The 26069-nt window shown below is 42.3% G+C and overlaps 1 protein-coding gene across 5 annotated transcripts in view; it reads right to left on the bottom strand.

Moving 5' to 3' along the window:
- Positions 1 to 22561, bottom strand: part of cnot1 (CCR4-NOT transcription complex, subunit 1) — a 31104-nt gene extending 8543 nt beyond the window's left edge. The window contains exons 1-32 of one of the 5 annotated variants that reach the window (XM_085411521.1): positions 22405 to 22561; positions 20719 to 21017; positions 20154 to 20261; positions 17173 to 17271; positions 14196 to 14264; positions 13645 to 13699; positions 12051 to 12254; positions 11747 to 11915; positions 11288 to 11414; positions 10584 to 10694; positions 10271 to 10441; positions 10023 to 10150; positions 8536 to 8776; positions 8251 to 8370; positions 7814 to 7936; positions 7528 to 7679; positions 6835 to 6985; positions 6436 to 6634; positions 6241 to 6354; positions 4717 to 4841; positions 4323 to 4609; positions 4158 to 4236; positions 3758 to 3997; positions 3488 to 3628; positions 3217 to 3396; positions 2887 to 3003; positions 2687 to 2797; positions 2484 to 2561; positions 1967 to 2144; positions 1516 to 1670; positions 999 to 1295; positions 765 to 905 (exon numbers count right to left, since the gene is read on the bottom strand). In XM_085411521.1, coding sequence (XP_085267647.1) covers positions 765 to 905; positions 999 to 1295; positions 1516 to 1670; positions 1967 to 2144; positions 2484 to 2561; positions 2687 to 2797; positions 2887 to 3003; positions 3217 to 3396; positions 3488 to 3628; positions 3758 to 3997; positions 4158 to 4236; positions 4323 to 4609; positions 4717 to 4841; positions 6241 to 6354; positions 6436 to 6634; positions 6835 to 6985; positions 7528 to 7679; positions 7814 to 7936; positions 8251 to 8370; positions 8536 to 8776; positions 10023 to 10150; positions 10271 to 10441; positions 10584 to 10694; positions 11288 to 11414; positions 11747 to 11915; positions 12051 to 12254; positions 13645 to 13699; positions 14196 to 14264; positions 17173 to 17271; positions 20154 to 20261; positions 20719 to 20820 — 4572 coding nt within the window. In that variant the 5' untranslated portion in view covers positions 20821 to 21017; positions 22405 to 22561. Of the gene's footprint in view, positions 1 to 764; positions 906 to 998; positions 1296 to 1515; positions 1671 to 1966; positions 2145 to 2483; positions 2562 to 2686; positions 2798 to 2886; positions 3004 to 3216; positions 3397 to 3487; positions 3629 to 3757; positions 4008 to 4157; positions 4237 to 4322; positions 4610 to 4716; positions 4842 to 6240; positions 6355 to 6435; positions 6635 to 6834; positions 6986 to 7527; positions 7680 to 7813; positions 7937 to 8250; positions 8371 to 8535; positions 8777 to 10022; positions 10151 to 10270; positions 10442 to 10583; positions 10695 to 11287; positions 11415 to 11746; positions 11916 to 12050; positions 12255 to 13644; positions 13700 to 14195; positions 14265 to 17172; positions 17272 to 20153; positions 20262 to 20718; positions 21018 to 22404 lie in introns of all 5 variants that reach the window. The other 4 variants (XM_085411523.1, XM_085411519.1, XM_085411522.1 and 1 more) reach the window with 4 other exon arrangements.
- Positions 22562 to 26069: the final 3508 nt, after the last annotated feature.

Here is a 26069-nt window from a genome sequence, read left to right as displayed (position 1 = left end):
TCTGTAGCCGAGCTATGGCAGAGTGGATAGTGTCACATGCAGCTGTGGGGTTAGCAGAGGGGGGAACATAGACAGCCACCAAGATGACTGTGAGCTTGCTGTCATTCAGGAGGCCTGACAAAGGAACTCCAACCGCTGGACATCACTGTGAACCGGCCGTTCAAAGTAAGGCTGCGAGCGGCCTGGGAGCGATGGATGAACGATGGAGACCACAGTTTCACCAAGAGTGGAAGGCAGCGCCGGGCGAGTTACGCCACAATTTGCCAATGGATTGTAGATGCTTGGGCTAACATGTCTGCTGGCACTGTTGTCCGAGCTTTCGCAAAAGCTGGCATCATTTCCGAGGAGCCGCACGGCACGGAAAGTGACTCTGACAGTGAAGAAAGTGAACCTGGCATGTTTGATGGAGATTTAGCGCAGCTGTTCAATTCAGACACAGAGGATGAGGACTTCGATGGGTTTGATTGATGACTATTACCGGTAATAAAAATGTGAGTACCAAACTCAGTTTTGCTCCCGCTTTATTTTTAAATACGCACACTTGTATGCGCCCTATAATCAGGTGCGCCTTATGTGTGTGTTAAATACAGTAATGGCACACATAACTGAGACTGCGCCTTTTAGTACAGTGCGTCTTATGGTCGTGAAAATACGGTACATGTATTCACCACTCCAACTTGGGCCATAGGCCAATGATCAGTTCCATGAAAATCCAAGTAGATTTGTATTTGTGCCTTTTGGGTTAATCCCCTTTAAAGTCTTACCGTGGCTAGTCTCTTGTCCATTTCAGGGCCAGCCTTCTCCACTGCCGTTTTCTGAATGAAACAGCAAGCAAGTTCACAGTTGTCTTGAGCAATTCTGGCTGCAGCCTCTTCCATCATGTCCCTCTGTTGGGGTGTTGGTGCCTAAAAGGAAAACAAGTTTGTTATTTGATGCATGCTTTTCCTCTTTCTTCTGTAAACTAGCAATTTAAATACACACCCTCGTGGAGGCCTTACCCTCAGAGCTGCAGCAAAGCTATTCTTAAGGTTGGTGGCAATGCTCATGAGCAGAGGCTCACGGCAGGTGATCATGGCCATGCCAGCAGTCAGGTTTCTCATCATATGGTGCGCAGCCACACGCATGCGGGACTCTTCAGAATCCAGAGCGAAGTCCTTCCTGATGATCTGCTCACAGGTCGTCATTGCGATTTTGATAGAGCGATCGACCACAGGGTGCACCAGCTCCTGGACGGCACGCTCCACTGACTGACGCACACATTGCTTTAGCTGAGGATGAGCCTGCAGCAGAGGGATCTAAGAAAACAAGAGCAGCCCAAGAATGAGAGAAACTACTAAGAAGAGATCCAAACACATGAAATGATTACTCATTAATTAGTTACTCTCGGTGTCATCAGGTCCCTGAGGGCGTCTAGCGTGCGTAGCTTCATGTGTGCATAGCTGAAGTGTATAGAATCCTGCAACAGTCTACAACTCTGCTCAGACGCCAAAATCATGACGCAGTCTTTATACTTACGTTGACATTTATATTGATGTGGGGAGCCAGGCCTGCCAATGCATACACATTGATGTCATGGTAACTAAACTGCGGGGTGGGCGGCCCGGTCGTTGTACAAGTGGTGGTGGTTGCAGCTGGGGTGGAGGGAGGAGCTGCAAATGGAACAAAGTCTCCTGTTGGTTGAAAATGCTAATTTGATTAAAAAACTCACAAGAAAAGGCAAAACAAACAGCAAGCACACAAAAACCAACGAGCTTCTTAAAGTGTTCTCAAAGGACAAGTGATGGCCCCAACATGACAAGATTACAAGTAACAATAAGATTCTGACATGTTCAAGTATTCAAAACAAAACAAGACTATTCAAGTTTCAGACGTAACAGAAGTAATGCATTTTGTTTCTACGTGACAAAAACAAACATTTGAGATGTTTAAACTACAAAGACAATTTAAAGAGGAATAACATGATCACCTGCAGTAGAGACTGGCAGCATCTCCTCTGGAGGTTTTGCCTCCTTCTTTGGTGCCGATAGCTGCTCCTCGAGGTTCTTTAGCTTCTCCTTGTCCTTCAGCAGGTTTCCTGGCTTCAGCTCGTTGATGTCCAAAGATAAGTTCTTACACAGAACTTCAATCTCAAACTTCAAATTCAACTGTAGTAAACAAAAGCATGGAAGCAATGAACTTCTGATACCTTTTTATTTACCTAAGGAAACGTCAGTCACTTGAACTGTAATTTTATTCATGACGTTAAGTGATAATGACGGTTTAGACAAGTGCAGTTTTCAGTGATAAGACATCCTGCTATGCATCATTGTGCATTTAATCTTAATTGTTAAATATCACTCAGTGCATCCAATCAAAAACAGGAATTATGGGAGGCAGCTCCACTGTTGTTACTGTAAATGTAAAACAACCGGACTGGAGTTTAAGACTACGGTACAAATCCAGATGTGTTTTCTAAATAGCAACACACAAGGCTAACTTATTACCTTCAGGTCATGTTCCTGATGCAGCTCAGCGAGAACATTCATGATGGCCATAGTCCAAGGATTCTGGGGTCTGAAAACCTGTGGACTCAAAAATATAATCACGCTGAGTGGTTTGGACATTTCCCCCCACTGTATATATAGAAAAGTTGGTATATGGGCCATACTGCTTAGGGTCTACTGAGAAGTACACCTATATTTCTCACCATGCTTCGCACGCTGGACTCCAAAACTTTGGCCACAAAGGGAACCACATAGAGCAGCTCCTGCTGGCCTTTCACATAAGCTTCCAGTAGCAAAGACTTTACTTCTAGATCCTAGAAGAGGGGAAAAATAAAAATTAGGCCACTCTGAAGCACAAAAACCAGCAGATAATTTTACGGAGCAAGTAATAAAATGCTCTTACTGTATAAAGGATAGGCTTGTTTTTGGCCAGTGTAATCATGCCTAACCAGTGGCCAAGGTTCTTCAGCAGGGAGCGATCAGAGAAGTTGGCAGCTGCCTTGTCTGAGGTCAGAAGCACCTGAAAGACGCAGGGGAAAAGTACTTTACAAAGGATGACAGTTTACCAGAGCAAAACCAGTTTACCCAACATAATAATGTGACGTGTGAGAAACGTAACTACAAGCGCATCACACTAGGCAAGTTTTTGGCAATAAGACAGCAGAGCTCAATCCGACTTTTGGTAGAGGTGTCAAACATTGCACTGAACTAAATATTCCGTCTTTAAGTCTACCTTGATGTTCCTGTAGGTTTCATTAAGAACCATCTTCACAAACTCGGGGTTTTTCAGTGTGTCCAAAAAGTTCGAGTAGAGGCTGTGAAAGTTGGGCTCGATGCTGACTCGCTTCATCACCAGGTACTGAGACACCCAGGGCATGAACTCCTCTTTCACCGTCTCTTTCAACTCCTCGACCTGACAAAAGAAATGTTCTGCTTTTAAAAAACAGCATCTTTGATTATTAAGGTTGTTCTAATGCAGTAATATTTTGTTTCTTTGTCTTTACCTTCTGAGTCATGTTGGATTGAGAAAGGTTGTTGAAAATAAAAGCAATCTTCTCCTGGACATTCTCCGGAGGTTCTACGATCCTTTCCGTTTGGTCAGTAGCCACCAGCAGGGTGTCAATGTTGGTAGTGTTTATGGAGGGCTGTAGGTAGGAACGGAGACTATTTATTATTATTGTGTGTGTGTGTGTCTGTCTATGTCTATCTATATCTAGATATATCTCTCTCTCTCTCTATGCTGCCGCATGGTGTCCGGTCAAAACTGAACTCACAGGCACATCCTTCTTGAAGTTAGTGGCTGTCGGCCTTGCGATCGTGGACGTCTTAGAGGCTGTGGTTGTAGTCGTGGTGGTTGTGACGAGGGTGCTGGGCTGGCCTGGCTGTGGGGCTTTAAGGCCGGCAGGTTGCTGCGACTGTGCCTGGGCTTGTACTAGAGCCAGGCTCCCAGGTGTGGTGATGGACCCCTGCATCTTCACTGGAGGGTCCCGTGACTGTTGTCCATACTCAATATACTGCACACACAGGATATTTGAAGATGCAGAGCGACAGATTTAATTTAGCTGAATCAAAGGCGCGCTTCTCTCTCCAGCAAGAGAGAGAACTAAGTAAAACTTAATGAATGCTGATAACAGAAAAAGGATCACCACAAATAAATTAAGGAAACCTGATTACCTCTTGTAAATGGTGGGGGAATTGCAAGAAGTGACCAATTGAAGCCAGGTGCTGACAGTACTGAGGGTAGTCCTTTAGCCTAGGGGAGAAAAAAAAAAAAAAAGATGTCAGCTGTAACATAACGCCTTATACTTACACTTGTTTTGCAAAAGAAAAAGCTAGTACCTGTTTTTGAACCGATCTAGGGCAGCAATTCCAAAGTAATACATTTTGGATCCGTACGGTTTTCGTAAGGCTTCAAGAACATATCGGAGGGCCAAACCCAGGGCCATGTAAGTGACGAGACCTTTCTCGATTATTCCACCAAAAAGACAGGCAGTGATATGCAGCTCCTTGTCTGGGTACTGGGGGAAGAATCTGTATTCCTCAAACAGGTTTCGAAGCATGCAGTTGAACACCTCTCGCTCCCGCTTGATGGTAGAATCCTTAAACCTTTGCAGCATTTCCAAGACCTGCATGAGTCCAATGACATCACATATGAATTGTTTGACAAGTGTGGAAAGGATTCTATTTGAAGAGGAATGATATTCGCAGAAAAAAATGTCATGTAACTACTCACTTCATCCACAGACATGGTTGGGTGAGGTGGGTGGTTGTAAATGCGCTGGAAGTAACTGTTTGCTTCGTCATCTATTTCCTTACTAAAGTGCTGGTTTGCTTCGGGCCACACCTGAGAAAGGTCGGCTGGGAACAGAAAAGCATAAGTGATCATTTTAAGTCCAACAATGAATAAGAATGCACTCATTTTCACTATAATAAAACACAAAAGTGTCTTGGTTTATCTACAACACGCAAGTCACATTGTTTGTGTTGTTTAAAATTTCTTCACACACAAGAAAAAGAAAATAAAAATTCCCGTAGGGGCCCTTTCGGAAATGTTACAGAGGCGAGCAAACACAACAACAACAGCTGAAACTGAATGACCTGATTCAGCCCAAAGTACAGGCGACAGCTGGAGGTCAATAACAGCTGAGAAAACTTCTTTCACCGTTAACCTTAAAACACCAACATCTAGGGCTGCGCGATATGACCAAAATCAAACGTAACATTTTCTGTAAAGTCTGTGAATCTCGGGCAGCTCGACCTGCGTGAAGTGTTTCCAGCTGCGCGTCGTGTAGCTGGAGTCGAGTGTTTTAACCGATGCATGAAACGACACATTTTTAGACATAAGTTGTAACGGCCGACATTTTCTTTGTGAGTATTTCTTACACGGCGTGCTGCGGGGAAAAGCCTGTTCTAACGTTTGAGTCTAAGGTCTATTTTTTAAGCACCTGACGGCTCTTTTTTACTTCTCATCCGTAAATAATCTGCTCTTTCACATGATTCAGTTTATTTTGAAAAGTCTCAACAGGATCTTGAGCTTTATTGTGAAAGGTTTATGTGGAACATTAACAAGCGGACACGCGATGGTGTTACCGTCGTTGTTGCTAACAACAACGCATAAAAACAGGCGCTTGTCCGTCCGTAGTGTGGTTATATTAAATATAAGAGAAAGAGAGAAGTTTAAGAAATGAATATAGCCACTACAGTGACATCAGAACGATGAAAATAATATTGCTGTGAACAGTTTATTTTACGACACCACGAAACAAACGATAGCGTGAAATGAAACGACAGACGTTTTTATATCGTCATCCGATATATATCGTTGTATCGAACAGCCCTACCAACATCAATCATTCATGTTCGTCTTTATAGACTGGATGAAAGAAAACAAGTGTCTCTTCATCTTAGAGGCCTCTAACAATTCAGTACTGTAGACAATTACGTCATGTTGAAGAAGCTGAAAAATATTAAAGTGGGGCTGTCAGCAAAAGCAGACAAGGAATGGAAGACTGATCTGTATTTCCTCTCACACTGAAGTCTACAATCATTTTATGTAAAACAAATCACCAATTAACTTGTTTCAGGAATAAAATCTCACGTTAAGGAAACGTTTTGGTGCGGCAGACAAAGTGCCCTGAAAGCCAATTTCTTTAGTAAGTGATTGTTGTCAAAAGCAGAGGAAATACAGTGCTGAGCAGCGCGGGGCGGGGCTCTCAGTCACACCACTACCACCACCACTTACAGGCCTTCATCTTACTCTGCTGAAAGGTTGGTGGGTTCAGGCCCGGTGTGCTCATCTTCCTGGGACCAAAAGGATCAGTGCTCCCTGCTGGCATCCCTAGACCAGGACCGATGCCCGTGCCCAGTGGACCTGGAAGTAACAATAATGTCACTTTTCTGCTTCACACTTGATAGCATGTTTGGATTGAAATACAAAAACCTGAGGTCATACCAGGGAGTTGTGAGGGCAGGCCGGAAATGCTCCCAAAAGGTGTGCTGGGATTAGGATTGGGAAGTGGTGGAAAGGCTTTTGCTGGAGACTGGGGATTATTGAAAGGTGTATTCACTGGGGTTGGGAAACTTATGCTTGGATTGAGGGAAGTAGCTGAGGGCCCCAAATTCAAACCGCCAATGCCACTCAGAGGGTCCATCTAAACAAAGGGACATAAAGTTAAGCAGGCAGGAATGGAACAGAGCTACTAACGTCAGCTTTTTACAGTAAAAGAAAACATGACAGAACTGTTACAGAAACCCAAAACATTGTACACTTTATAAAAGTGTTAATATCAAAATTAGCATCCACAAAACCAATCATGAAAATGTATTTCAAAAGACGTGATATGCAAGATACCTGTACAGGTGAGATGGCATCTAGGGTGCTGGTGCTCGGGGCACGTCCCTTTGGCATTACACCTGGTGGTGGCTGTCGGGCTTTATTCATTACATTGCTGCAATTAGCCACCATCGTCAGGATAGTCTCCGACAACTCCTGGGATACACTGCTAAGGATTTAAAACAAAAACAACATACATGTAAGACAGATGTTACACTGCATCGAACCAGCGCTGGGCTCCACTCGAAGCTCCAAAAGTCCAGGAGCATCAAACAAAAGCCCCTTTTCCTTTAGCACCTACTCGGATCAACTGGCCACAGTTTTCCACTAAGTCAGTCTCTGGTGCTAAAATAGTACCCGCTCGGCCGAGGTTCAAGTGATCCGAGCAGGTACTGAAATGCGATGTCACCAGAGTGCATGCTACTGATTGAGAGATGAGTCGTGAAAGCAGCACGTTCACGAAAATCACAACCGCCATTTTCATAACCTGGCATCGAGGGAAATGGCTACAACTAAGAAGAAAAAGCCACGGCCCGAGTACGATCACCTCTGCTTGTACCTTTGTTGTAGTGTTTTGCATACCAATTACATCACAGGACGCTCGCTCGCGTTGCTATGATGATGACCACGCACAAAAGGTGGTGCGCAATTGCAATGGAAAAAGCAGTCGATCCGAATAGGGGATAAACACCAGGCTTTAAAGTTCCTCACCCAGCACATGACTGCAAGCAGGCCAGCATGGTGGCTAGAGTCTCTGGAGGCAACTGGGCACTTTTGGGCTGGTCCTTATCAGGAGCCAAACCCCCCATAATGGATGGACAGCGCCTCTTCAAGAACGTCACACAAGCTTGGATGAAAGGTTCCTGTCACAAGAACAAGAAATATAATTAATACAAAACCAGACTTTTCATGAAATACGTTTAATGTTACACTAGCATAAACAGGAAACCCATCTAAAAAGACATATCGATTAGCAATCATTAGTTTAAAGACCTACCCCGTGCTCTCTAATTTTGTCAGTAAGCCATTTATCGAGTTTGAGGTATTCACGACGCGAGGCAAGTGCAGCGAGATCAATAACAAAGGCAAACGGAGTACCATTCAGCAGCATTGATAGAGACTGTAGAGAGGAAAAACACATTCATGTTCACATTGGGTTCACTTAATTTGTCTCCATTTATTACATGAAACATTTAATAATCCACCTTTACAACTATAGACACGGACTCTTTAAATCCAATAATCAGATTATGTACAGAGGTCTGTTATTGCAGCAAATACAATGTTTTTAAATATTAAATCAAAAAAAGTTTCTAAGGAGAGAACCGACATGCTATACAGCGTGTACCTTTACCCTCTACCTTAAATTCAGATGAAATGTTACAAGAGTACAAAAACTTTAATGGTCAAGGAGAACGCAGTATTCTAACCAACCTTTAAGTCTTGGGCCACATCCAGGATGCGAGATAACTTTGCTTGGTCATACTGCTCCCCTCTCATGTACCATTCAGCCATCGAATGCATAATTAGCTGACGTATGGAAGGAGACTGTCCCTGCAAGACAGACAGACACAGTTTTGTATGCAAGCAGGATTTTTTTAGTTTTTGTTTTTGAACGACGCACCAAACTAGTAGAAAACTTGAGAAACACTTAACTGAAGACATGACTTGCCAGACAACATGTTACCCAGCAACACTGATCTAATAACAAACACCAACCTGTCCATGCCAGGCATAGTGCAGGATAATGGCGGAGTTGGGGTGATTTCCCAAAAAGATGGGCATCAGGGTGGAGATGAGCTCGTGGCGCAGTGTGTGCCACGAGGTGGTAATCTGCAGTAACGCCAGCACCAACATGTCGGGGCAGTGTTTGATCGGGAAGCTGAACAGCTGCTTCACCTGCTCATACTGGCCCACCTCAGACAGTCGAAGCAGACTCTCCACCAGATCCAGACTTTTCCTGTGAAGAATTACAAAAAGATGAGCGCTTTGGCAGAGTTTTAAAGTGTCGTGGTAAACTTGATTTGAAGTGATGGATTTTTTTTATTTATTCATTTTTAACGTGAACACTTCAGTACACACAGAGGTCCAACTTTGCCTCCAGTTTAAGAGCCCATCAAGGACACCTCAATTACCGTAAATGTCGGGCTATAAGCCGCTACTTTTTGCACAAGCTTTGAACCCTGCGGCTTTTAGTCAGGTGCGGCTTTTCTATGGATTGTCCGTGATTTTTGTCATATCGTAAGACGATTTGTTTTGTGTGTTCCGCTGTTGTACGGCACTACGTTGCCTGGCGGAAGGATCGGGGTTCAAGAGTGGTATGTTAGTCACATGTCCGTCCGCCAGGCAACGTAGTGCCGTACGAAGTAGCGCGAAAAACAAACTTCAAAGTAGCGCTACGCGTTCAGCGGGAGTCGTGGATGATGAGCGGCGATAAACTTGCAAGTTATGCCCAAAAAGCAAGTTATGCCCAACTCCACCGGTGGATTCTGACAGCGTGGAAAAGTGTGAAAACATCCACGATCACCAACGGATTTTGAAGGGCTGGACTGCTGCATGATGGAGAGGAGGACACCGCCACGGCCCTTCTGAGGGTGTTCGACTCTGACACTGACAATGAGGATTTCTTTGGTTTTGAAAGTGACAACGAAGGAGAGAAGAAGAGTGGATGACGAAGCCATCCTGAGCCTGTTTGTATCCGACACTGGAGAAGAGGACTTTGGTGGTTTTAGTGCGTAGGAAGAAGAGAAAGATGGTGGTGAATGACTGACTTTTCTTCTTGTTAAAGCTGTGTCACTGCACCTGAGCCTAAAAGGTAGGCCGAATCTATTTTTCTGGTGTGCTGTAGGTTATTGTTATGTACTACATGTGCAAATATGTACCCATAACTTGTTTTTCAAAATATTAATAAAAGTGATGTCTCCAAACAGCCATCTCTTTCCTGACAATTCCCTTTGTGCATATTCTCTTACATATGATAAGTCAACATTGAAACACCTGCGGCTTTTGGTCAGGTGCGGCTAATGTATGTACAAAACAGGATTTTCCCCTGATTTTAGCTTGTGCGGCTAATATTTAGGTGCGCTCTGTAGTCCGGGAAATACGGTACATTTTTACTGCTTTAAAGCAAAATCTGAAGCCACAGTAAGAAAAATACGCAACGGCACACCGTTCTGCAGAGGCAAGGTGATATTCAATTTCCATACCATGTGGCAATCTCTCTATTGTCATCCTCTGGTGGGGCCTTGAGGATGTCAATGGCCACAGTGTGACAAGGGTAGTCAGCAAAGCAAAACACGTCTGGGTTCATCAGGGAGTGTTGAATGAATGACAACTGGAAAAAATACAGAAAAGATGCATTAAACTACACAAATCTATTCCAACTTGACAAAGATTCCTCTCATAATTTTCCCCAAACACCTGAATTTTTACCCTCTCGATGAACATAAGTTACCTGTCCCTCAGCATGTTTCCAAGGCCGATAGATGAGATCCACAGGAAAACTTTCAATGCCCAGCCCTCTCTGGATCCCATACACCACTACCTGCAGGCCTTTGCTGTCTCGGATTATAAAGCCCGGGTGGTCCAGTTCATATGTCACCTCTTTGAAGTTGAGATTGGGATTCTAGGGTATAGGTTAAAAATAAATAAATAAATAAGCAGTGAAAATTCAGTCATTAAAAAGGATTTTTTATTTTTGTTAAGTTTTCCATCTCAGCGTTTCCTGGAAAATTTCTGGTTTTCAGATGAACTGACAGTTCACTTACCACTTCTTTGACAATGTCGATGAGGACCTCAACGTTCCACGTATGTGTCTGCGAACCATCGTTCTTATCTTTCCCATCGCTCCAGATACCGCTTCCTGGAGCAGAGATAGACTGCAGAAAGAGGAAAGCCATCAATCATCCATCAAAATCTGTGTTTGAGCCACCGTCTCCACCTTTGTCCAGTACCATGGGACAGAGTGCACTCACATTTAAAAACAAGAGAAGAGCAAAGCAGGTACGCCTGGGCTTTGATAAGGTTTCTTTTTAACATTAAGCCCACAGCGTGAAGGCTTAACTAAGAGGGACAGAAAGAGCCGAGTGTCGAAGGTGAACTGCTACATGCTTACAGAACACAGCATCAGACAGAAGGGCTGCTCGGCCTTGTATAACAGGGTACTCTATTCGACTTCATTCTGTCAGTTAAGGCCGACTTCAGCATGAAAATAAAACATGTGCACACGGAGAAGCTGCCTGACATTGAGAAGTCCACAGCTGTGCTAGCCAAATCTTTAACTGGTTGATAATAAAACAGTGTGAACTGCTAGACTGTCTCCTGCACTCAGCAAAAACAACAGCAGTTTGAATCTTCATGTTTGCACTTACAGTAGTTCATGGCAAGTCTGTGTGAAGAGAAACTAACTATGAAGCAAACCAAACAGCGTTCTTACACTTTCCTGTCCCCTCCATCAAATAAAGAGTCTCACCTGTAGTGGGATGCCGTCAGTTAGACCAGAGTGGGTACGAGCCATCATGCCCAGGACCCTGGCTACCTGGCTGGCCGTCACCTCTCTCACCCCATATTGAACGATTATGTTTCTGCACTCGTCCAGACTGAAGAGAGGAAAGAAAAGGTCAATGTTGCCTACAATCCGTCATTACTGAGCACTCGCATGTAATTTCAGACCAGAACTTATATTAGGACAGGATTAAGTAATAACTCACTTTGAGGTTTGTGATAAAGCGTGTTCAAACAATAAAAAGACTGCCAGTTTTCTTTCATATTTATTTAACACAATTTACCAAACACGCAAGAGCTTCTTGGTGCCAACACACGGTCGTTCAAATGATTACTTAGAATTTAGATACAAGACAAATAACTGTAGTCACAGGTTTATTTCTTTTAAATCACTTTGTTCACACAGTTTCAAACAAGCCACACTCACCTAGCACAGAAACCATAGCCAACTTCTTGAATGAATTCTGCAAGAGAACTCTCCATCCTGGTCTTAGCTAACTCCCCCGAGTCAGGTAGGATCCTGTCCATGAGAATGTCCCGTTTTTCAGGGTACAGCAGTGGTGCGAGCACCACAGGACAGCGCTCCTGGGGGAAATCTGACAGCAACACACAGAAAGCGTGGCAGAGTCAGATTGGGAAAACAAAACTGGCCGTTTCACCATATCGAGTCAGTCTGCGTGCATATTTAAGATTTACAATCAGCCCCCCCCCCCCCAACTGATCCTCCATACCTCGGCAAAGTGTTTTGAGGAAGGCGTCAATCTGCTCTTGCCCTACCCCACTGGCTCCCTTCTGTCCAAACAGTAGATGGGAGAGCAGTAGGTGCAGCACCTCTATGGCAATGTCTTGGAAGCCACCTTCTTGGTTTCCTCCAAGATCTGCGTCAACGTATGACCGCAGGAGGTCTGGAAGTTTCTGCTTGATGAACTGAGCAGCTGAGAGAAAAAAAACAGTTTATCATGTGCTTTCCTGTGTACTATGTTTGAAAAAATAAAAATCATTAGGTGCAGCTAATGTGAAACATTTAAGTGATTAAATGTTCAGAAGAATGATAGGGACAGTACGCCATGCCTTCCAGAAATGACTGCAATCAAAGCACACAATGCTCCTTAATGCATCTCCGCAAGAAGCGTGTTTGTGTGCAAAAGAGATGAACTGAAATCTTGAAACAAAGTCAAGCATTGATTTCAGGATTTCTCTGCATTGGTAAGCGTGTGTGTGACAGGTAGAGCTGCCACGATTAGTCGACTAGTCACGATTACGTCGACTATCAAAATCGTCGACGACTGATTTAATAGTCGACGCGTCGTTTGAAGTTTTGTAAGATCGCAAAAGACGCAGGAATAAGTAGCAGGATTTAAGAGTGTAATAACGGACTGAAACAGAAGATGGCAGCACTGCATGTACAAGGATGCCAGCTGCCGTTAAACTCAGAAGAAGAAGAAGCAGTGTCCCAGAATTCATAGCGCGGCCCAGCTCAGTTTCCAACAATGGCGGCAGCTAGTTAGTTTTAATATTACTCTTATTATTCTTTCTGGGTCACAAAATAAACGTTTAACATATTTTCAGGCGAGAATGTAGCTGTGTAAACCTCAAATATCTGCTCAGTTTATCAAGACACCACATATTTTCAAAAGCGCTCCGACGTTTTCGGAGACGTCTGTTACCCACTAGCTCGATAGTTAGCCGGGGGCTAGGCTCACTAGAGCCATGAGAACACCGTAAATCGGTTTGGCTGATGCAAAACGAGGGATTTAGGAGAATGATCAACACCCTAGACAAACGCTACACAGTGCCGTCCCGCAACTATTTTTCTATTGTTGCACTACCTGCTCTGTACACGCAGCATCGAGCAACGGTGGAGACAGAATTTCAAGCAGTACAACATTTTTCGGCAACAACAAAACGTGAGACATTTGTTGTTTTTATGTTTATTTATTGTTTTTATGTTCAATCTCAACTGTTACGAAGTTGATGTGCAGTTAATAAGTGCAATAAATATTTATACTGGAAAAGAAAATCGTGAGAGAATCATGATCTCAATTCTAAGCAAAAAAATCGTGATTCTCATTTTATGCAAAATCGTGCAGCCCTAGCTGGCATAAAGAATGCAAACTGCATACCAGCAGCAGACTACCAGGCTCATTTCAGCCAAGATTTTAAGACAATTCAGGAAGAACAAGCATGAAATGTATTAGTTCATCTTTAGAAATACAAGATTTGTTGGAAATATAACCGTTTGTTCACTTTACTGACAAATACTGCTAGAAAAACACTGTTTATTCACTGGGTTTAAATAAATGAAGGTGTGCTAGAAAAACTTACCAAAGCCACGAAGGTCTGTGTTGCTGGAGTTGAGCAGAGCAAGGCCAAATATAACCTGAGGGGTAAAAAAACAAAACACTTAAAAGGAGAGCCTAATGTTTGCTTGATTTCATACAGAGAATCTTTAGATCAAAATTTAACTTTATGTTCATACAAGTGCCAAAGCTACTATATTGCATTTACATTGTTTTCACTTGATCCTTTACCACCTAGTGTCATCGAGGCCACTTGTCCTTAATTTGTCATTTTTCGCTGAAAAGTTACAAAATACATTCTCATCTTTCAGGAACTACTTAAATTTTCTATTTAGCCCAGAATGGTGGGAGCTACAGTTAAGTAAATCATTGCAAAGTTGACTTCTGTCTGTTCAGACATCAGCATATGTGAAAGCTTTGAAGCTCGTCTTCTCTTCTTTCCAAAACAGTTTGAATTTTGTTTAAGGGAAAAACTGTCTCGGAGTTAGTCATTTAAAGAATGCTTGTAAAATGGGCTCGCTGATGGGCCAATGGTTTAAAATAAAGAAAGAAATAAAGTTGATAGAGCGGGCTTACCTCTTGGACTTTGCTGAGCTTAAGAACTTTGCTCAATTGAGTGAATAAGTGAGCAGATGGCTTCAAACTCTGAAAGACAATTTAAATCAACAATGAAAACCGGTTGTTATCTTGTGTTTCACCTGAAGGTTGAAATACAATTCATTGTTAGTATTCGTAAACACCTTTAACATGTCGGTACAAACATGGGTGTCTCGAGTTTGTCTCTCAGCTACTTAACCCTTTAAGACCATAGAACCAAGTTCGCCAGAGCTTATCTTTATATTTTTCATGCTGTACTGCCAATTTTGGGAGCACTTCAAGTTGCTACGCATCAATACAACCGTTATAGCCCAAATTTTAATAATATGTCTGCATTAAATCCATAGGAACTACAGTGGGGCAAAAAAGTATTTAGTCAGCCACCGATTGTGCAAGTTCCCCCACCTAAAATGATGACAGAGGTCAGTAATTTGCACCAGAGGTACACTTCAACTGTGAGAGACAGAATGTGAAGAAAAAAAATCCATGAATCCACATGGTAGGATTTGTAAAGAATTTATTCGTAAATCAGGGTGGAAAATAAGTATTTGGTCAATAACAAAAATACAACTCAATACTTTGTAACATAACCTTTGTTGGCAATAACAGAGGTCAAACGTTTACTATAGGTCTTTACCAGGTTTGCACACACAGTAGCTGGTATTTTGGCCCATTCCTCCATGCAGATCTTCTCGAGAGCAGTGATGTTTTGGGGCTGTCGCCGAGCAACACGGACTTTCAACTCCCGCCACAGATTTTCTATGGGGTTGAGGTCTGGAGACTGGCTAGGCCACTCCAGGACTTTCAAATGCTTCTTACGGAGCCACTCCTTTGTTGCCCGGGCGGTGTGTTTTGGATCATTGTCATGTTGGAAGACCCAGCCTCGTTTCATCTTCAAAGTTCTCACTGATGGAAGGAGGTTTTGGCTCAAAATCTCACCATACATGGCCCCATTCATTCTGTCCTTAACACGGATCAGTCGTCCTGTCCCCTTGGCAGAAAAACAGCCCCATAGCATGATGTTTCCACCCCCATGCTTCACAGTAGGTATGGTGTTCTTGGGATGCAACTCAGTATTCTTCTTCCTCCAAACACGACGAGTTGAGTTTATACCAAAAAGTTCTACTTTGGTTTCATCTGACCACATGACATTCTCCCAATCCTCTGCTGTATCATCCATGTGCTCTCTGGCAAACTTCAGACGGGCCTGGACATGCACTGGCTTCAGCAGCGGAACACGTCTGGCACTGCGGGATTTGATTCCCTGCCGTTGTAGTGTGTTACTGATGGTGACCTTTGTTACTTTGGTCCCAGCTCTCTGCAGGTCATTCACCAGGTCCCCCCGTGTGGTTCTGGGATCTTTGCTCACCGTTCTCATGATCATTTTGACCCCACGGGATGAGATCTTGCGTGGAGCCCCAGATGGAGGGAGATTATCAGTGGTCTTGTATGTCTTCCATTTTCTGATGATTGCTCCCACAGTTGATTTTTTCACACCGAGCTGCTTGCCTATTGTAGATTCACTCTTCCCAGTCTGGTGCAGGTCTACAATACTTTTCCTGGTGTCCTTCGAAAGCTCTTTGGTCTTGGCCATGGCGGAGTTTGGAGTCTGACTGTTTGAGGCTGTGGACAGGTGTCTTTTATACAGATGATGAGTTCAAACAGGTGCCATTCATACAGGTAACGAGTGGGGGACAGAAAAGCGTCTTACAGAAGACGTTACAGGTCTGTGAGAGCCAGAGATTTTCCTTGTTTGAGGTGACCAAATACTTATTTTCCACCCTGATTTACGGATAAATTCTTTACAAATCCTACCATGTGGATTCATGGATTTTTTTTTTTTTCACATTCTGTCTCTCACAGTTGAAGTGTACCTCTGGTGCAAATTACTGACCTCTGTCATCATTTTAAGTGGGGGAACTTGCACAATCGGTGGCTGACTAAATACTTTTTTGCCCCACTGTACATAAATTGCAAAAAAGTGCAATAAACTACAAAAAAAATGGAAAAAAAAACCAAAACTATTTTTTTTACATATATTTCTAGTTAGAGAAATTTAAGAACTTTATCCCCCAAAACTGTAAATAGAAAAAAGTTGCACAAAATGGTTTCCAGAGGAAATTTGTGCTTCATAGTTTTATTTTTGAGATGCACCATTTTTTATGGACTGCAGGAAAAACCAAAATAAATATCGTAATGCAAATTTGCAAAAAAAAAAAAACAAACAAAAAAACCACCAAACACACAAACAAACAGCATGTGCATCAAAAACTATTTCCAGCAGTTCCAAGAAACAATACAGAAAAGCATAAAGTCAAACAGGACTTTTAAAAACACCAGTATAGGCTTATAAGGCCCTGAAGGTAAAAAACAAAAACTGTTTTCTGCAAAAAATGACAGCACTTCCGGTTTTGGGCAGGTAATGGCGGATATGTGATAGTTCGCGCTGACGTCTATTCCAATGCAGGAAGTGTTTTGAACAGCTGATCGGATCGGCAAAGCCTGTTTCTGGAATATTATGTATTTGTTAGCTTGCTTCCACCAGTGTGTGAATGTGAGAGTGAATGAATAGTGGCATTGTAAAGCGCTTTGGGTGCCTTGAAAAGCGCTATATAAACCCAATCATCATCATCATCATCATTATTATTATCATTATTATTGTTGCTGCAAGTGCTTTTTACGTAGTTTCTGCAAAGCTTTATGTGGAAGGAAACTGACCTAGGACAAGCTGATGGCACAAGATGTAAGTACAACTCCTCCGGTTTCATATGCAAAAAAAATTACTGCGCTAGCTTACGTGGTTGCAGAGCTACAGGAATTTAAAAATAGTTACACAACATGGAGCGTGCCCACTCCGACCGGTCTTAAAGGGTTAAAGCCCAACATGTAAAAAAGTGGTTTAATAGATCAAGAGCTTATCTTACTGATACGCTGACATTTCAGCATCTTTCCTTACCTTCTGGTAGTGCAGGGGATTGTCGATGGCGTAGCACAGAGTAGAGATAAAATTTGGTTTTGATATCAGCGACACACACTCCTGGATCAGAAACTGTGTCTTTGACAGGTTGGAGGAAAAAAATAAAAAAAGTTTAGGGTGAAGAACAAAATCAGAAAACTCATAAAAACAATAACCAGACTAAGCCATTTTAATTAATGTAACTTTCCTAACAGAGTTACCAGTGACTTATGAAGTATAGGTTTCCCCACTTACAGGGGCACAAACAAAGCTGCACAGAGACCGCGGTGAGCTGTCAACACACCAACCTGCATCTCGGAGAAAGTGTATTCTGTTTTTTAATAACGTCAAAGACACAAACAACGTGCATTTCAGGGGTTTAAGCTAATTTTCTGATTATAATAGCAGTGTCCTAAGCAAGGATTCATCTTTCTTCTGCAAGTTTTGTTTGCCCAACTCCACTATTACCAAATATGAAATGTATAAGATTGTCATTAAACAAAGTGTGAAGGAGTTGATGACAGATGCTTGTGTCTTACAGCTTACAACATCAGAGCTCAGTTAATAAGTTACTGTCAAAGTGAAAAGAAGGTACTTGTACTCTTGGACAGCCACCCACAGTGGACTCACACTTTGCTGCTGGAAGCTGATTTTATTACAATAGTTGCTCCAACAGTTTAAAGGTAATTTCAAAGGAAGATGTATTTTCATGTTTTCATGGCCAACAGCTTTCAGAAAATGACAGATTTAATAACAAACGCTAAGTTCACAAAAGAAGAAGAAAAATAAATATGATACTAAACAGGAATTGATTACATCAGCCTTCTACGTATTACTGGGGCTCCAAGAAGCAACAGCAGTCCGACTCTCAAGAAGAGATGTGAAACTAAACCAGAGGTTAAAACGGATCTTACCAAGTGAAACCATTTTACATTTTAGTTTCCATATTGCAACCCCCTAACCCTAATGTTTTGTTTACACCATTTTTATTCTTTCCAAATAGAGTCTAGTTGAAATTCGAGCAGGATAAATTTTTCTCTTCATTTCTGCCAAATTACTGCTGTAAACACAACCAATAATAAGTTAAAGGAAAGTTTCAGGCAACTTTAAAAGACTGATTATTTTCTGAAGTTGTTTGGAGCGAGAACAGAGTTTCTGGTCATCCACTGCTAAAAGCTTACGTGTCTGTTTGATGTTGGATGATCTGATAGCCTCGTGTTGGTGTTGTTCCCAGACCATCATGAAAATGTTGTTCCAGGTTCAACATTGCAAGTGACCAATCACATTGTTGTGACGTTATTCTTTTGCGCGCCAAGCCATTCGTGCATTTATGAAATTCCAATGTTGCAAGGACAATATCAATTCTGCTTACTGTTTATTAAAGGGTCAGGGTCCGTTGATCGGCGGACAGAGGCAGTTTCTCGCAGCTTAAGTACAGTTTTTTGTTTTACGCCGGTTTTTCCCGAAGTCGCAAAAGTATGACGTCACAACATTCTGATTGGTCACTTGCAATGTTGATCCTGGAACAACATTTAGTATGATGATCTGGGAACAACACCAACACGAGGATATCAGATCGTGCTTTGATGTTAGTCATCAAGTAAGTAGATGGCAGTGCAAGGGTCAGAGTCTGTAACTACTGTATTTCTGACACGTCAAACGCCTATATCCTTATACATTACATTAACTGGTGTTCAAAATGGAGAAATTGCAGCCAGCGGTTGTATATTTACAGTTATTATCACTACAGCAAAACAAAAGACCCCCAATGTTGCAAAGGCAGTCTAAGGAGCAAGCACAGACAATTAGTATCAGCCCCATCTCCATCCCTAAGGTCTAATATCTCAACTCTCACAGAGTTCACTGATGCCACATGTGTTCACAGCTGTATAGAATAGAATGCCTTTTACTGTCACGATTCTCACGTACAATGTGATACAGAGCATCTCCTACCCAATGCAAACATGTGGGAAAAGAAAGGGGTGTGAGGTGCACAGTTCTGCAGCACTATATACACATGAACAGTAGTCAAAAAAAAATATAAGTAAAAAAAAAAAATACAAATCTGCAATAAAATAAATAGTGTTCTAAATTTATGTGCAATAAGCCACACTGTAAATAAAGTAACGCATAGTAGTGATGGTAGTCTGTTTGAAGTCGTTGGATTGGGGGGTGAAGTGTGTGGTCAGTGCAGTGTGAGTTCAGGGTGGTTATGGCTTTTCTGTAGTGCTTGAGTGAGTCATGCTCAAAATACTATGAAAGGAATGGGACATTTTGCTTGGAAACAACATCCCCACTGAAATTTAAAAGAAAACAGGCGCTGTTACTTTGTTATTGGTCCTTGTTTCTGTCATTCTAGCGGTAATAAATGTCAAAGAAAAATGCCAAATTCAAAGAAAGCAATGAACATATCCTGTGTAAACATTTAAATTTTAAAAACACCATGCTGCCATTTGGCAGCCAATTTCTTATCTACATGCTCCATGGAGCATGTCTTTATGGATCCAGCAATTTTTCAGGATCAGGCCTTAAAAAAAAAGAAAGAAAAAAAAATACCCTTGCAGAAACTGAGGTATTCTTCCTAAACAAAGTGTGTGTATGCTGTGAACAAACAGCCACCTTGGAGGATGTCAGTGAAAACATATCAAAGGGTAACAACAAACAAATTTAAAAACATTTAATTAAAATGCCACACCGCACCTCCTTAGATCCCCCATCAAAATCTTTTCCAAGTACGAAGAAGTTGAGATAAGCAATGGTTGAGCAAACTGAAGAACAAACACGAACACTCGGCCACCATGTTAAAGCTAAGTGTGTTTTCCACCTAATGGCTCTGCGCACATCCCTTCTAGTAAGACGAAAACCTGTCAAAACCCACTCAAGAGTTTTGTTTTGCTCCTCTGGCAAAATTTAGCTGCAGCCTTATATGACAACAGCACATATGAAAATCCAGAATTCAAACGTCTCAAATTTAAAGTTACCTGGTGAAAGTCCTTGCCACTGCTTTTACCATCGCCACTGAAATCCACATGGGAGAAGAGACAGCGTAGTAGATGCCTGTCTGCCTCAGGACCGTGACGATTTACAATCTGGGAGAGCACATGAAACACACCAAAATGTCAGAACATGTCACACAGACCATCACAGACACACTAAGCCATATAAAGTTCAAGTTTTCATAACAATGTGGCCACAAGTGAAACATCAAAATGGCAAGACCGTGTCCTCTTTGCTCCTCCTTTCACCGAGGGAAAAAGAGCACTGCCCAGCTGATCCAATAGTATCTTGAAAGTGAGCCAACTTAAACTTCTCTGATACGCAGACCCTGATCAACATTGGGCAGTCCTAGCGTATTAGCATCATAAAATTTACACACACACAGCTCTCTAAAACAGAAGAAAAATGCAATTTTTTGTTTAATTAAGGTTTTAAACATCTACAACTTTAAGTGAATAGAATATCTTGTGGTGTTTAAGTATTCCAAGATATCTGTTTGCAAATTTAAAATTAAATAAATAACGGTAAAGACTTTTCGCTACCACTCACATGCTGTATTTCCTGCTGGCTGGCTCGGTAGTTTTTCTTTGTTAAATTGTCCACCAGATAGCTGATTTGAGACAAAGCCAGCGAGAGCGAGTCAAGATTCATTGCTGGTTGGGGCGGAAGCAGGCGGCCGAGCACGGCGCAAAATCACCATTATTCCCCTTTAGTCACTTCAGTGATAAGTTACTTCTGCTCCCCCCCCCCAAAAGGTGTGAATAATGTTGACTTCCAAGGTAATGGTGGGTGGGTGGCTCCCGGTGCTAAGTAGGTAGAGTCTTTCAGTTTAAAATCAAGTTCAGCATCTGAAACAAGAAAAACAAACACAAAAATCACTTTGAAATATAAGAGAGAAACTTACTTTTGAGCTGCACTAAACTTTATGTGCAGCCTAGGTGCCACTAATGAGGCCTACTTGAATGACAGACCCAACAATGCAGTGAATAACTGCATGGCTACTTATCTGCTAATAAATTCAGAAACAACAGTGAAAGAAGTTACTGCCACACAGTTTGGTACAACATATGCACTAAGATTGTATAGGGTTGCATAAACTACACTAGGCCTTAAAAACACCGTAATGTTTGGAACAGAGTCACTCCGGTTTGGTCACTTAATGAAATGCCCCCCAAAAAAGTACGTGGCGTTAAAAGCAACCAGCCCTGAGTTTACAATGAGAAAAGGACAAGTGTGGAAATCACACACTGAAACAAAGAGCAGGCTAACGTAACTTACCAAATCTTGGAGAGTACCTATGCGCAAGCATGAGACATTTTTATGAGCGTTAACAGATTCATAATTTACCCAAACGTCTTAATATGCGAATAAAGACAACGTTTAAAAAATGTCAAGATTCAGGGACTCGGTTCATGTAGCAAGTAGTGAAACATGCCAAATACTCGAGCTAACTATCACCATGACGCTGATAAACACTTGCTACGGAGCAGTTAGCCCTTATGTTCACCGAATATTAGCTTCGTATTAACATAAAACATGAGATGTATTATTGTTTACTCAGCCAAGTCTAAACGGGAATTTAAATCGGATCGATACCATTAGTCGCTGATTAAATACCAACATTAACCCATTACCAGCCCCGGGTGCGAGAGTACAGGCTAATGCTATCTCATTAGCAATGTGAAGCTAACGGCAACGTGAGTCCCGTTTCATGTTGGTTATTGTTATACAGCAGAATCGAATAAAATGGCATTCCTTTTACACATTCAGATACAAGTTGTTTATGTAAGCAACTACTAAGGTTTGGAACGCCACATTTGGCCGGAAGCCTGAAGGCCGCGAGCGCAATACTCGGACGGGTTTTGCGCGATCATGTCAGCTAACGTTAGCACTAACCTTTTTAACGCTAGCCTCGCTCTCTCTTCGGGCTCCGACTAGTTTATGGAATCGCTAACACTTTACTTAAAACTGCTATCTTCGGACATAACGTAAATCTCACGTGTTACCTGAACAAATACACGTATACAGCGGTACCTTCGCTACACGAAAAACTTTGCTAAATTATGGAATTTTTACTTTTTTGCGTTCACCAATATGACAGCTGTTTCTCAGCAAGTAGACCTCCCCCGCTCCGGGAGCTAACGGCTATTCTCCGTATTAATATCGCTGCTTTTGTGCCAATTTCTCAACCTAAAGCAATCCACGATCATTTGTTAAATACATCACAAGCCTCACCGTGCTCTCAATAAAGTAATTCAGATCCTCATCTCTTTTTGTTTCTCGGAACAAACTTGACGAAATGGAAGGGTTGCCGTGCCTTCAATTCAGTTTGATTTTCAAAATAAAATGGCGACTATCACCGCCGCGGCGCGCTCACGGTTCGAGAGAGACGAGTGCGTGAACTTATTCGCGCGACACACACCTGAAACCGCCACATATTCAGTCAGTATTTTATTCATTTAAAACGATAAAAGAGAAGAAGTTATATACGACAAACAATGAAACTGGCGATATTAAAAATATCTAAATAAAAAGGTTTGCTGTGCAGATTTTTTCCCCCTAAACTAGGAAGGAATACATTTTAAAGGGACCTGCGCAAATTTCACACGTGAAGGTGAGCAGGCTGGTGCTCTGCAGCCTGTGCTTTCTGTTTCTTTTGTAATGATGAAAACGATGTCACTGGGGTTGTAAATTCAGGGACATGGCAGACGATTTGGGTTTCATTAGGTTGTAAATAAAAAAGGATGGTACGGCTAAACAAAAAAAGATCCCACCTATAGCCTGCAGGGTTGGCCAGATACCTACAAGGTTGGTCTGACTACAAGCAGGCGGAAAGGCAGTTTGGTGTCAGCGTCAATGTCAAGAAAATAAATGAGATATAGATTTCAGGTGGCACAGAAAGTGGGGAAGCAGGTGTGAAAATGGTCTCCAGCAAGGATTTTACCTGGAGCCAAAACACTTCCTTCCTTCCTTCTGCAGATGTGTGGTTCGTGCATCACTATGTGGTGTGGCGGCTGCTCTGTGACAGGGAAGAAGACTCTACTGAGGGTGATGAAAGCTGCACAGAGGATTGTTGCCAGCAGCTTCACCACCACCACGGACATCTACATCAGCAGATGCAGGAAAAGGACCTGCTGTATCTTGAAAGAGCCTATAGTCACCCAGGACACACACTATTATTGTCCCCCTCCCCTCAGGCAGGAGCATCAAGAGTAGAGTTCCCAGACTAAGAGACAGTTAACACGGTTGAACTTTGGTGGTGCTTTCTATCATCTGCTACTCCCAACCAAAAGCAACAGATATGAGCAATCGCCTGTCTTTGTGCTATTTGCTGCACATGTTGTAAACATGTTCAGTTCCTTGGTTCTGCAAATATTCCTCTTGTGTTCACATTGTTGTTGATCAGTACAGGTGTTGGAATGACAATAAAAATCCTTGAATCAATCCTCAAAGTTTGGATAGCGTTAGTTATCTAACTATCCAATAACATAAATAGAATTATATTGAAAATATTAAACAAGATAAAATCAGTTTTTATTCATAGCTTGGTATTCTTAAGGTGAAATCTTACCAAGTCTTGACATAATACAACATGTTAGCTGTATAGTTGTCCAGAAATGGTAAATGGCCTGTATTTATATAGCGCTTTACTAGTCCCTAAGGACCCCAAAGCGCTTTACACATTCAGTCATCCACCCATTCACACACTGGTGATGGCAGCTACATGGTAGCCACAGCTGCCCTGGGGCGCACTGACAGAGGCGAGGCTGCCGGACACTGGCGCCACCGGGCCCTCTGACCACCACCAGTAGGCAACGGGTGAAGTGTCTTGCCCAAGGACAAAACGACCGAGTTGGTCCAAGCCGGGGCTCGAACCGGCAATCTTCTGATTACAAGACGAGCTGCCAACTCTTGAGCCACGATCGCCCACAGAAACCTCTTTGGGTGCTCCCATCTTGACTGACAGGTATTGTTTCCTTCATCAAAACCAACATTCATTCGACTGCCAAGTATTCAACATCTTTTTTTTTTATCGAGTCCTTGTTTTTTTGTCTAGAGTTTCACATTTTGTTGAACACAATGAATTTGAATTCATGTTTTGAAACACACTTGCTCGGGGACTCAGAGATGCTTTCTTTCTAGGAGATAAAGGAGGACAATAAATCCCTTAATGAGCAGTTTTAAGATCAACACAGGAAGGAAGTAGGGGGGAAAAAAGCTTGAAGGAAAACACAAGCTTCTAATAAATCATCAGTAAATATAGGGCTTCATACTAAAGCTCATGTGGTAACCCTGGAAGTCCTTCTGAAAAAGAAAATGGTTGAAAAAGAGGGGGGGCAATAAGGACAAAAGCTTCGAACTGGAGATGCAGTGGAAATTAAGAAGGCTCTGCTCTGTGACAAACAGTTTAAACAACAGGAGGCGTGCCAGGAAAAGAAAAACAGGGGTGAACTCTGAGTCAAGTCACGATAGCACACTTAAAATAATAGTTGATTCTCATGCCATCATGAAGACATATCTTCATTAAGGTAACTAAAACATACATATGTATGTTATTAGAAAAGGTCATAGATAGACTTTTCCCCGTGCTGAATAACAGCAAATTTGAAAACAAAATTGGCCAAGAGACACGTGCCAAGGACTGATGGACTTTGATACAATTGCCAAGGGTAATTTTTAAAATGTTGAACCTCACTGAACCATCAGTTACTGATGATATGTCCTCAAATCGAGATTTGGAGATGAACGGAATATAATGTGATCATTGTACTGACGTGTGCAGCTGTCTCAAGGTATCTTGAGGGCTGCATTGTCAGTCGTAACCTATATTAACCTTTCCAGAAACAGGCAACGTGGGACTATACACACCCAAGTCAGCTGCACAACTCAGTGCAGCTGATTTGGAGTCTCCTGGGACGGTACTGTCAGATACACCCTGGATAATAGTTTCAGGATATGGAAACAGAAGAATATGGAGATCCAACCTGGTTCAGTTCAATTCGCTTTTATTTATACAGTGCCAAATCACACCAACAGTCGCCTCAATTAGGTTTTTTTATTGTAAGGTAGACCCTACAATTATACATACAGAGAAAAACCCAACAATCATATGACCCCTATGAGCAAGCACTTTGGTGACAGTGGGAAGGAAAAACTCCCTTTTAACAGGAAGAAACCTTCAACAGAGCCAGGCTCAGGGGGGGGGGCCATCTGCTGTGATTGGTTGGGTTGAGAGAAGGAAGACAGGATAAAAGACATGCTGTGGAAGAGAGACAGAGGTTAATAACAAGTATGATTCAATGCAGAGAGAAGAAACACCCAGTGCATCATGGGAATCCCCGGCAGCCTACGTCTATTGCAGCATAACTAAGGGAGGATTCAGGGTCACCTGGTCCAGCCCTAACTATATGCTTTAGCAAAAAGGAAAGTTTGAAGCCTAATCTTGAAAGTAGAGATAGTGTCTGTCTCCTGAATCCAAACTGGAAGCTGGTTCCACAGAAGAGGGGCCTGAAAACTGAAGGCTCTGCCTCCCATTCTACTTTTAAATACTCTAGGAACAACAAGTAGGCCTGCAGAGCGAGAGCGAAGTGCTCTAATAGGGTGATATGGTACTACAAGGTCATTAAGATAAGATGGGGCCTGATTATTTAAGACCTTGTATGTGAGGAGCAGGATTTTGAATTCTGGATTTAACAGGAAGCCAAAACAGGAGAAATCTGCTCTCTCTTTATCTTCGGTTGTCTTCCTTATCTGTAACCACAGATGGCATGGCCCTCTCCTCCAACCCACAGTACACAGTATGGTCGTCACATCTTTCGAAGCATAACCAAACCCATTAACGTATTTGTTTCTAAGCAATCAAAGCTTTCTCTAAAAGATAAAAAGAACATGCAGGTGTG

The sequence above is a fragment of the Rhamphochromis longiceps genome, linkage group LG7 (genome assembly GCF_057381845.1).
Source record: "Rhamphochromis longiceps isolate RC_006_pf linkage group LG7, R_longiceps_female_GT1.1, whole genome shotgun sequence".
Taxonomy (NCBI): domain Eukaryota; kingdom Metazoa; phylum Chordata; class Actinopteri; order Cichliformes; family Cichlidae; genus Rhamphochromis; species Rhamphochromis longiceps.
Note: the sequence above shows the minus strand (reverse complement) of the source record. Positions and strands in the feature narration are given on the sequence as shown.